The sequence below is a fragment of the Ornithorhynchus anatinus genome, chromosome 5, assembly GCF_004115215.2.
Source record: "Ornithorhynchus anatinus isolate Pmale09 chromosome 5, mOrnAna1.pri.v4, whole genome shotgun sequence".
Classification (NCBI taxonomy): Eukaryota; Metazoa; Chordata; class Mammalia; order Monotremata; family Ornithorhynchidae; genus Ornithorhynchus; species Ornithorhynchus anatinus.
Window position 1 is genome coordinate 16732891 of NC_041732.1, and position 12387 is coordinate 16745277.

The 12387-nt window shown below is 48.2% G+C and overlaps 1 protein-coding gene and 1 non-coding gene across 2 annotated transcripts in view; one reads left to right on the top strand and one right to left on the bottom strand.

Moving 5' to 3' along the window:
- Positions 1-8433, top strand: part of CFAP161 (cilia and flagella associated protein 161) — a 32971-nt gene extending 24538 nt beyond the window's left edge. The window contains exons 6-7 of the mRNA XM_029066055.2: positions 4501-4574; positions 7967-8433. Of these exons, the coding sequence (XP_028921888.2) occupies positions 4501-4574; positions 7967-8198 (306 nt within the window). The 3' untranslated portion in view covers positions 8199-8433. The remainder of the gene's footprint in view (positions 1-4500; positions 4575-7966) is intronic.
- LOC114812418 lies at positions 371-507 on the bottom strand. The gene has a single exon (XR_003760071.1). It is a non-coding gene; the product is annotated as a small nucleolar RNA SNORA7 (small nucleolar RNA).
- Positions 8434-12387: the final 3954 nt, after the last annotated feature.

Genomic DNA, 12387 nt, shown 5'->3' on the forward strand with positions numbered 1-12387 from the left:
AGTACAGTGTTTGACACATAGTAGGTGCTTAATTACCACCATCACTTTCTTTATTCTCACAGTCGGATACTCTTGACTGTGCCCAGCAAAAACCCTGATATTAATTGGATGACAACCGTAGCAAACTCAAGTGGCAGCAGGAGAGTCTTGTCTTAAGCTGTCAAGTCACTTCTGACCAATAGCGTTTCCATGGGCACATCTTTCCCAGAATGCCTCCCCCCATCTGCAATTGTTCTGGTAGTGGATCCATAGAGTTTTCTTGGGAAAAATATAGGAAGTGGTTTACCACTGCCTTCTTCCACGCGGTCAACTCGAGTCTCCACCCTTGGCTCTCGCCAGTGCCACTGCTGCCCAGCAGAGGTGAGTGGTGACTTGTAGCAGATTGCCTTCCACTAGCTAGCCCTGCCCAAGCTAGGAATGGAATGGGTATGCCTTTGCTTGACTCTCCCTCCCATAGCCGAGCCTGGTAGAGTACTGAAAACTCTCCAGCTGCGATCCTGAGAGGGGAGCAGGAAAGTGCACCATGATCTAACTCCAATTCGCATTCAACAGGAACCGCCACCCTAAAAAAGCCGGAGGGACAAGCATCAAGTTCTGGGCCATCTAAATTGGGCGAAGGAGAAGACTTGGACACTGTTGACCATCCCCTCCTCCTCCATACCTTATCTCACCTTGGCTTCACGGACTCCGCCCTCTCCCGGTTCTCCTCTTACCTCTCTGGCCGGTCATTCTCGGTCTCCTACGCTGGCGCCTCCTCCCCCTCCCATCCTTTAAACTGTTGGAGTTCCTCAAGGGTCAGTTCTTGGCCCTCTTCTGTTCTCCATTTACACTCACTCCCTCGGTGAACTCATTCGCTCTCATGGCTTTGACTACCATCTCTACGCAGATGACACGCAGATATACATCTCCACCCCGTCCTCTCCCCCTCCCTTCAGGCTCGCATCTCCTCCTGCCTCCGGGATGTCTCCACCTGGATGTCGGCCCACCACCTAAAACTCAACATGAGCGAGACTGAGCTCCTCATCTTCCCTCCCAAACCCGGTCCTCTCCCAGACTTCTCTATCACCGTGGATGGCACGACCATCCTTCCCATCTCTCGGGCCCACATTCTCGGTGTCATCCTTGACTCGTCTCTCTCGTTCACCCCACACATCCTATCCGTTACCGAGACCTGCCGGTTTCACCTCTACGATATCGCCGAGATCCGCCCTTTCCTCTCCACCCAAACGGCTACCTTACTGCTACGGGCTCTCGTTATATCCCAGCTAGACTACTGTGTCAGCCTTCTCTCTGACCTCCCTTCCTCCTCTCTCGCCCCGCTCCGGTCTATTCTTCACTCCGCTGCCCGGCTCATCTTCCTGCAGAAACGATCTGGGCATGTCACTCCCCTTCTTAAACAACTCCAGTGGTTGCCTATAAACCTCTGCTCCAAACAAAAACTCCTCACTCTAGGCTTCGAGGCTCTACATCACCTTGCCCCTTCCTACCTCTCCTCCCTTCTCTCTTTCTACCGCCCACCCCGCACGCTCCGCTCCTCCGCCGCCCACCTCCTCACCGTCCCTCGGTCTCGCCCATCCCGCCGTCGACCCCTGGGCCACGTCCTCCCGCGGTCCTGGAATGCCCTCCCTCCTCACCTCCGTCAAACTGATTCTCTTCCCCTCTTCAAAACCCTACTTAAAACTCACCTCCTCCAAGAGGCCTTCCCAGACTGAGCTCCTCTTCTCCCTCTACTCCCTCTCTCACCCCCCCTTCACCTCTCCGCAGCTTAACCCTCTTTTCCCCCCATTTCCCTCTGCTCCTCCCCCTCTCCCTTCCCATCCCCTCAGCACTGTACTCGTCCGCTCAACTGTATATATTTATTACCCTATTTATTTTGTTAATGAATTGTACATCGCCTTGATTCTATTTAGTTGCCATTGTTTTTACGAGATGTTCTTCCCCTTGACTCTATTTATTGCCATTGTTCTCGTCTGTCCGTCTCCCCCGATTAGACTGTAAGCCCGTCAAACGGCAGGGACTGTCTCTATCTGTTGCCGACTTGTTCATTCCAAGCGCTTAGTACAGTGCTCTGCACATAGTAAGTGCTCAATAAATACTATTGAATGAAAGACTTGAGAGATAGTTGAGAAGCAGCAGGCAAGCAGCTTACCTTGAGAACAGCAAGAAGTTTGTCCAAGAGAACCACGAGGTCTGCAGATCGAGGCCCGCAGTCACTAATTAATTATCGACAAATCACCGGTGCTGAAATCACGCCATCACTCAATGGAATTTCTTGAGCTCTTGCTATGTGCAGAGCAGACGATGAAGCTCTTGGGAGAGGACAGTCCAACAAAATTAGCAGACATGTCCCCTGCCCCAAATAAGCTGACAGTTTAGAGGGGAAAAATCAATGGTATTCATTGAATGCTTACTATGTGCAGAGCACTCTAGGAAGCACTTGGGAGAGGACAAGCCAATGGAATTAGCAGCTACGTTCCCTGCCCATAAGGAATTGACAGATTAGAAGGGGAGACAGGCATTAATGTGAAGAAATCAGTAATTTACCATCTATAATCACACTCCCGTGCTGGGCAGATGAGCTGGAATCTTCAACGAAGTTCTCAGCTACCCATCGACAGTCCTGGATGCTGCTAATAAAAATGACCGTCGTATTTTTTTTATGGTAGTCATTAAGCGCTTACTATGTGCCGGGCACTGTACTAAGCACTGGGGTAGATACAAGCTAAGTAGGGTGGAGACAGTCCATGTCACACATGGGGCTCAAGGTCTTAATCCCCAATTTGCAGATGAAGTAAGTGCTTATAAAGTGCAGACACTGTACTAAGGACTGGGGTAGATACAAACTAATCAAGTTGGGCACAGTCCATAAACCACCTGGGGTTAACAGTCTTGAAACCTTATTTTATAATAATAAAAGTAATGGTATTTATCATTGCTTAGAACAGTGCTTTACCATCATGATCATCAAGCGCTTACTATGTGCCAACACTGTTCTAAGCGCTGGGATAGATACAAGGCAATTGGGTGGTCCCACGTGGGGCTCACAGTCTAATCCCCGCTCTGCCGCCTGCCAGCTGTGTGACTGTGGGCAAGTCACTTAACTTCTCTGTGCCTCAGTTACCTCCTCTGTAAAATGGGGATTAAGACTGTGAGCCCTATGTGGGACAACCTGATCACTTTGTATCCCCCAGCGCTTAGAACAGTGCTTTGGACATAGTAAGTGCTTAACAAATACCACCATCATTATTATTATTATTATTGTTATTAATACCCATTTTAAAGAGGAGGTCACTGAGGCACAGAGAAGTTAAGTGACTTGTCCAAGGTCACACAGCAGACAAGTGGCAGAGCCGGGATTAGAACCCAGGTCCTTCTGACTCCCAGGCCTGGGCTGTATCCCCTGGTTCTCTGTAAAGCTAGATACTGCACAAAGGATGGGGGTAGATTCAAAATAAGCAGGGCAAACTCATTCCCAGCTCCCCATGGTACTCTTAGCCTAAGAGAACCACTATCGAATCCCCATTATAATAAGTGCTTAGTACAGTACTTTGCACACAGTAAGCACTCAATAAATACACTTGGATGAAATGAGGAAACTGAGGCCCAAAGAAGAAGTAGTGTGGCCTAGTGGTTATATTATACTGTATATTATCTTTATATTATATTGTACTCTCCCAAGGGCTTAGTACAGTGCTCTGCATGCAATAAGCGTTCAATAAATATGGTTGATTGGAAGCTCATCTCTAGACTGCAAACTCACTGTGTTCAGGGACCGTGAATACCAACTCTGTTATATTTTAGTCTCCCTAAGTGCTTAGTACACACTGTGTTCAGGGACCGTGAATACCAACTCTGTTATATTTTAGTCTCCCTAAGTGCTTAGTACAGTGCTCTGCGTACAGTAAGCACTCAATAAATACAGTTGATTGTAAATTCATTTCTAGACTGTAAGCTCCTTATGGGCAGGGAGCATGTCTACCAACTCAGTTACATTATAATAACAATAATAATTGTGGTATTTGTTAAACTCTTAATACGTGCCAAGCACTCTTCTAAGCACTGGGGTAGATACAAAGTAATCAGGTTGGACGCAGTCCGTGTCCCTCATGGGGCTCACAGTCTTGATCCCCATTTTACAGATGAGACACTGAGGCATAAAGCAGTTAGGTGACTTGCCCAGGGTTACCCAGCAGACATGTGGCAGAACCGAGATTAGAACCCATGACCTCTTACTCTGTGCTCTTTCTACTAGGTGTTTCATATGTTGCTTTGCATGCAGTAAGGGCTCAATTAAATACAGTGGATTGTAAGCTCTTCTCTATACCGTAAGCTCTTTGTGGGCAGGGAATGTGAATACTACCTAGGTTATATTTTGCTTTCCCAAGTGCTCAGTACAGTGCTCTGCACACAGTAAGCATTCAATAAATAGATTTCTAGGTCCTAGAGAGCTTGGAGCACAGTCTGACCAAGCCTGCTCTCTGTCTCTCTCTCTCTCTGCAGGCAAACGCCAAGATCCTCATCATTCACTGCCACACAAACCGGGGATTAGCGGTTCACAGGAACCACTTCTTGAGGTAGGTACCAGGGCCTGGTGCCATAAATAATAATAATTGTGATATTTGTAAAGCGCTTACTATGTGCCAGGTACTGTACTAAGCGCTGGAGTGTATACAAGCAAATCAGGTTGGACACAGTACCTGTTCCACGTGGGCTCACAGTCTCAACCCCCATTTTCCAGAAGAGGTAACTGAGGCCCAGAGATGTTAAATGATTTGCCCCAGGTCACTCAGCGGACCAGTGGCGGAGCCGGGACTAGAACCTATGACCTGCTGACTCACAGGCCCATGCTCTACCCACTACACCATGCCGCTTCTTGAAGGCTCATCCAGTCCAAGCCGCAGGCTTCAGGGGGTCCTGGGAGGAGACTCCCTCCGCTCTTGGTCTGGGGTCAGTGGGTGAGTCAGCAGTCAGGGAAATGGTAGACTATAAGCTTGTTCTGGGCAGGGCAGACATAAACCATGTCTGTTTATGGTTGTATCGTATTCTCCCAAGTGCTTAGTACGGTGCTCTGCACACAGTAAGTGTTCAATAAATACAATGGACCGACCAACTGAAGGTCCAAAGCAGAGGAAGAAGAAAGCAAACACCCCCTATTCTCTGTTTCCCTCTGACTGAAGGGGTGCTTTCCCAAGCCCTCCACCCCAAGCACCAAGCGTTGAGCTCCTCTGCTGGGTGAGATTTTCCCGGGAAAGGTTAAAGACTGTTCCTCAGCTTTAGTGGCTAGAGCTGTGGCTTAGGAGTCAGAAGGACCTGGGTTCTAATCCTGGCTCCGCCACTTGTCTGCCGGGTGTCCTTGAACAAGTCACTTGACTTCTCTGGGCTTCAGTTTCCTCATCTATCAAATGGCGACTAAGATTGAGACGCCCATGTGTCCAACCTGATTAGTTTATATCTAATCCCTAGTGCTTAGTAGAGTGTCTGACGCATAGTAAGTGCTTAACAGATACCATAGAGAGAAAATCCAAGAATCCCCAGCTCTCCTAGCAGGAAAGAATTGAGGCTATGGCCAAAGGATTCCATAAAAGATGCAAGCTCCTCTTCTAGACTGGAAGCTCCTTGTGGGTAACAATGAACTGTGAATCCCCGGGGGAAACAGAGATTGCTGTGTATTGTATTGTATTTTTTCTATTCTCTACTCGATTGTATTGTATTGTCTCTACTCGATTGTTTTGTCTCTGTTCTGTTTGTGACGCAGTGTCAAATCCTGCTAGTCAAAAGCAGCTCACTTCAAACAATGCAGTTTCTTTATGTCCCAGTTCTGCCACTTGGCTGCTGCGTGACCTTAGCCAAGTCACTTCACTTCTCTGTGTCTCAATTACCTCATCTGGAAAATGGGGATTTGAGACTGTAAGCCCAAAGTAGGACAGGGGCTGTATCCACCCAATTTGCTTGTATCCACCCCAGAGCTTAGTACAGTGCCTTGCACATAGTAAGCGCTTAACAAATGCCATAATTATTATTGATTGTTATTACAGCATTCAGACGTGATCAGAACAAAACATGATACATACTCTAAGACAGCAGCAATAATTCTCCTCTTAGGGCAACTTCCAGGTCCTGCTTTATAATAAAGTCTGAGTGAACAGTTAGCACCATCTGCCTCTGAACAAATCAAAGGTTAAGGGGGTTCCTCGACAAAGAAGGAATAACGCCATCCAGAGACCTTTTGTATGCCAGTCTCCCTGATTAGTCAGCCAATCAGTTGTATTTATTGAGCGTGTACTGTGTGCAGAGCACTGTATTAAGCGCTTGGGAGGGTACGATATAACAATAAAAGGGACACATTCCCTATAGTCCTCTGGGCTTTAAGGTTGTTGTGGGCAGGGAATGTGTTCCTCGTACTGTTATATTAGAGAAGCGGCACGGCGTAGCGGCTAGAGTCCGGACCTGAGACAGTCAGAGGTCATGGGTTCATTCGTTCATTCAGTTGTATTTATTGAGCGCTCACTGTGTGCGTAGCACTGTACTAAGCCCTTGGAAGGTACAATTCAGCAACAAAGCAGCATGGCTTAGTGGAAAGAGCACGGGCTTGGGAGTCAGAGGTCACGGGTTCTAATGCGGGATCCACCGCTTGTCTGCTGTGTGACCTTGGGCTAGCCACTTCACTTCTCCGGGCCTCAGTTACCTCATCTGTGAAAATGGGGATAAAAAAATGTGAGCCCCACCTGGGACAATCTGATTACCCTGTATCCACCCCAGCGCTCAGAACAGTGCTCGGCACCTAGTAAGCACTTAACGAATACCATGATAATCATTAAAGCGTGGCTTAGTGGAAAGAGCCCGGGCTTGGGAGACAGAGGTCATGGGTTCTAACCCCGGCTCCTCCACTTATCAGTTCTGTGACTTTGGGCAAGTCGCTTCACTTCTCTGCGCCTCAGGCACCTCATCTGTAAAATGGGGATGAAGACTGTGAGCCTCACGGGGGACCATCCGATCACCCCGTATTCACCCCGGCGCTCAGAACGGTGCTCTGCACATAGTAAGCGCCGAACAAAGTAATCCTTGCTCCGCTGTTTGTCTGCCGGGTGACCTTGGCGAAATCACTCTACTGGGCCTCAGTTTCTTCTTTCATTCATTCAATAGTATTTACTGAGCGCTTACTATATGCAGAGCACCGTACTAAGCACTGGGAATGTACAAGTCGGCAACAGATAGAGACGGTCCCTGCCCTTCGACGGGCTTCCTGTCTGATCGGGGGAGACGGGCAGACGAGGACAAGGGCAACAAATAGAGTCAAGGGGAAGAACATCTCATAAAAACAACGGCAAATTTCTTCTGTGAGCCCCACGTGGGACAACCTGATTCCCCTATGTCTACCCCAGCGCTTAGAACAGTGCTCGGCACATAGTAAGCACTTAACAAATACCAACATTATTATTATTATTACCCACAGTGAGCTTTCGTTCTAGAGGAGGAGCCAGACATTCATATAAATGAATAAATTACAGATATGGACATAAGTGATTTGGGCCAGGGAAGGGAGATGAATAAAGGGAGCGAGTCAGGATGATGCCAAAGAGAGTGGGAGAAGAGGAAAGGAGGGCTTAGTCAGGGAAGGTCTCTTTATTGAAGAAAAATGCTTTGAAGATGGGGAGAGTAATTGTCGGATTTGAGGAGAGTGGGCCTTCTAGGCCAGAGGCAGGACTTTGGCGAGAGGTCGGCAGCTAGATAGACGAGGTTAAGCAGACAGGGATGAACAAAGTGAGAAGGACCTTTGATGTGCTTGCCTTGAGTAGCAGGGCTCAGCAGTACTCGGGGTTTTCTTGTTACGAGGCAATTGAGCAGTCAAGCGGGCTTAGAGGTGGTCAAGCAGGCCTGGAGTTGAAACAGCTCAGAGGGAAAGGTCAGGGAGAGAAGGGGGTAAATGTGCTTCTACACTGACCTCTCTGCCCATTCCTCTTTCCAGGACGTATTTCGGAGGGGAATGTGAAGTCGCTTCTCACACACACCTGGACTCCCACAGAGTGGAAAAAGAGCAGAACCACTGGATCCTGACCACCGGAAATCCGAGCCACGATTCTCCCTCCATGCTTGAGCGAGCAACGCCTCTGTCCGAGGAGACGAGGGCTTTAGCCAGAACACAGAGTACAATGCCTCCCTCCCCAGTGCCCTTCCCAAGCCAGTGTGCCGGGAATTAATCAAAGAACCCGATCCTTCCTTGTTTCTGGTTAGATTTAGTTGAGTGGGGTTGTTTAGGGTCCTCTCTGACTTTATAGCCCAGCAGAGAGAGCAATGGGGAAACATTTCTGCCTGTCCATGTCTGTGAAGCTTCTAGCAGGCAGGCAGGAGCTGGGTTGCTTGGGATTGGCTCCATATAAGGCTGGGGATATGTAGAGTCCTGGAATAAACGCTCTTTGCTGATGGTGTGTGGGCCAATGGAGTGAAAGTGTTGAAGACTGGGGAGTTGGTTATAAACTTCGCCATCTATCCATAAAGCAGTTGAAATGATTATTTAATAATAATAATAATGATAATAATAATGGCATCTGTTAAGCACTTTCTATTTGGCAGACATTGTACGAAGCGCTGGGGTGGATACCATCAAATCAGGTTGGACACAGTCCCTATCCCACACGAGGCTCACAGTCTCAATCCCCATTTTACAGATGAGGTAACTGAGGCCCAGAGAAGTGAAGTGACTTGTCCAAGGCCACAATGCAGACAAGTGGCAAAACCAGTATTAGAACCCATGACCTTCTGACTCCTAGGCCTGTGCTCTATCCCCTATGCTGTGTGGCTTTGCACTTACTGTGGGCCAAGCACTGTACTAAGTGCTTGGGAGCGTGCACCAGATGCCCTCAAGAAGCTTATAACCTAGGTGAGGCTGAGGATGGTTGTAGGTGTGTATGTATGTGTCCTGACTTTTCTTTCAGAGGAAAATACAGAGACAGTTGTGGTTTTCACCCTGGCCAACTAAAGGCCCCGAAACAGCCTAATCCGATCTCGTCTTTCTCTCCGATGACCTCTTGCCCACATCCCGCCTCCGGCCTGGAATGCCCTCCCTTTTCATATCTGACAATCACTCTCCTCCGCTTCAAAGCCTTATTGAAGGCCCATCTCCTCCAAGAAGCCTCCCTGGCCTAAACCCTCATTTCCTCTTCTCCCACTCCCTTCTGTGTCAGTCTGATTTGCTCCCTTTATTCAACTCCCTTACCAGCCCCACAGCACTTATGTCCATATATGTTATTAATTCATTTTTATTAATGTCTGCCTCCCCATCAAGACTATAAGCTCACTGTGGGCAAAGAATGTGTAAATTATACTGTTGTGTTGTCTTCTCCCAAGCATTTAGTACACAGTAATAATTGTGGTATTTGTCCCCATCCCATGTGGGACTCACAGTCAATCCCCATTATACAGATGAGGTAACTGAGGCACAGAGAAATTAGATGATTTGCCCAGGGTCACACAGCAGAGAAGTCTGGGAGGTGTGATTAGAATCCAGATCTATCTGACTCCCAGACCTATGCTCTATCCCTTACTATTTCTCAATGGTGTTGATTGTGGGCTTACTGTGTGCAGAGCATTGGACTAAATACCTGGGACAAGATAGTACGATAAAGTGTGTTGACACATTCCCTGGCCTTAGGGAGTTTCCAATCCACTGGATCTAGCTTGGTCCAACAGAGGATTTGGGAGAAATCAGAAGGTAGGGCAGAAAGCTCCAGGACAGGGAGACTGACAGAATCAATCCATGGTATTTATTGAGCACTTATTATGGGCAGAGCACTGTACTAAGTGATTGGAAGAGTACAGTGCAAGAGAATTAGCGGACACGTTCCCTGCCTGTAATGAACTCACAGTCTAGAAAGTGGGACAATCAATCAGTGCCTGTTTACTTGTTTTGATGTCTGCCTTCCCCCTTCTAGACTGTGAGTCCGATGTTGGATAGGGATTGCCTCTACTTGTTGCTGAATTGTACTTTCCAAGCGCTTAGTACAGTGTTCTGCACACAGTAAGTGCTCAGTAAATACGATTGAATGAATGAATAATTGGGAGTTATTGAGTGGTTACCATTGTGCAGAGTACTGTACTGAGCGCTTGGGAGAGGACAATACAACAGAATTAGCAGACACGTTCCCTGCCCATAACGAACCATGACCTTGGCGTCTGGTGGGTCCAGGAGCTGGAGTGGTCCGCCCAGACTCCAAGAAAGAAATTGGGAAGTAGCGTGGCCTAGTGGAAAAAGCCCAGGCCTGGACACCAGAGTTCCTGGGTTCAAATCCCGGCTCTGCCACTTGTCTGCTGTGTGACCTTGAGCACTTCACTTCTCTATGCCTCATTATCTCACCCGGAAAATGGAGATGAAATCCTACTCCTTCCTACTTAAACCATGAGCCGCATGTGGGGACAGGGATAGTGTCCAGCATGATTAACTTGTATCTACCCCAGTGCTTAGAACAGGAGCAGCATAGTATAGTGGATAGAGCACGGGTCTGTGAGTCAGAAGGTCATGGGTTCTAATCCCAGCTCCGCTACTTTGTCTGTTCCGTGGCTTTGAGCAAGCCATTTCACTTCTCTGGGCCTCAGGTACCTCTTCTATAAAATGGGAATGAAGACTGTGAGTCCTGTGTGGGACAGGGACTGTGTCCAACCTAATTTGCTTGCATCTACCCCAGCACTTAGTACAATGCCTGGCACATAGTAAGTGCTTAATAAATACCTTTATTATTATTAATTACTATTAACAGTGCTTGGCATATAACAAGCACTTAGGAACCATTATTATTATTATTAATATTAAGGCTCTGAATGGTGCCATTTCAGAGAACTGAAGTCGCTTGGCTATGGGACAAAGGGCCCGGGAGGGAATTTTCCAACCCAAATTAGTTCTGGCTCAAGTGGGATACCACACCCTTGGATGGAGGGGCACGGATGAAAGAGCCCTCCCACTCCCACGGCCGGGGATAAACCCTTCTTCCCCCCGCCACCGGCTGGAGAACGTGGACCAGGGGGGAGGGCGACATGGGGAGAAACAGAGTGGCTTTTCTCAACTGAGGCTTTAGAGGAGGTCAGAGAGGGGCAGAGAAGAGGAAACGAAATCAGCAGCGGGACTGCCAAAGGCGAACACAGAAGGCTTTGTGTGCGTTGTGTGTTCACAGTTGTGGATCTGGCACTGGTCTTTTCAGCTGTATGCTCACACAGGTGGGCATGTGCACACACACACAAACACACACACATACACCCCCAGCTGTTAGTGATCAATCAATCGTATTTATTGAGCAGTTGGGTGCAGAGCACCTTTCTAAGTGCTTGAAAGAGTACCAACAGAGTTGGTAGACATGGCCCTTGCCCACAATGAGCTCAGAGTCTAGAGGAGGAGAGAGACATTAATAGAAATAAATAAATTTCAGATAACGGACACAAGTGCTGTGGGGCTGAAGGAGGGGTGAAGAAAGGGACCAAATCAGGGCAACACAGAAGGGAGTGGGAAAAGAGGAAGGGAGGGTTTAATCAAAAAAGGCCTCTTAATAATAATGATAATAATAATAATAATTGTGGTGCTTGCTAAGCGTTACTATGTGCCAAACACTGCACTTAGGGCTGGGGTAGATACAAGATTATCAGGTTGGATATAGACCCAATCCCATACAGGGCTCCCCACTTTGTAGCTGAGGTAACTCTCCCAAAGTCACCCAGCAGACAAGTGGTGGAGCTGAGACTAGAACCCAGGTCCTTCTGACGCCCCTGCCCGTGATCTAGACACATAGCCTCACCCTCACAGCCTGGGGGGGTGGCAGGGAGGGCACCCCCTTTCCTCACCCCTGCTCTGCAACTTTACCGCTCTCCCACTCCTTGGAGGAATGAGGCCTTGTTGCAGAGCAAGGATGCTGAGCTGCTAAGTACTAAGCTGTCTAGGTCCCGGCAGGGAGCTCACAGCCTCTCTGGGTTTCAGCAGTAAGTCAGTCAGTCGTATTTTTTGAGTGCTTACTATGTGCAGCCCACTGTCCTAAGCACTTGGGAGAGTACAATAGATCATTAGAACAGACACATTCCCACCCACAACGAGCTGACAGTCTAGAGGGATAGTCTTCAGCGGCCCCCCAGTCATGAGAAGTGAAAACCAGGTTCCAGAGAAACAACGTGGCTTAGTAGATAGAGCAAGGGCCTGGGAGTCAGAAGGATCTGGGTTCTAATCCCACTCCGCTCTGTGCCTCAGCTACCTCCTCTGTAGAATGGGGATTAAGACTATGAGCCCAGTGTGGGACGGGGACTGTGTCTTACCTGATTGACTTGTATCTACTCCAGCACTTAGTGCAGTGCCTAGCAACCAGTAAGCACTTAACAAACACCGCAATTATTACTGCTAACGATAAACAGACACAT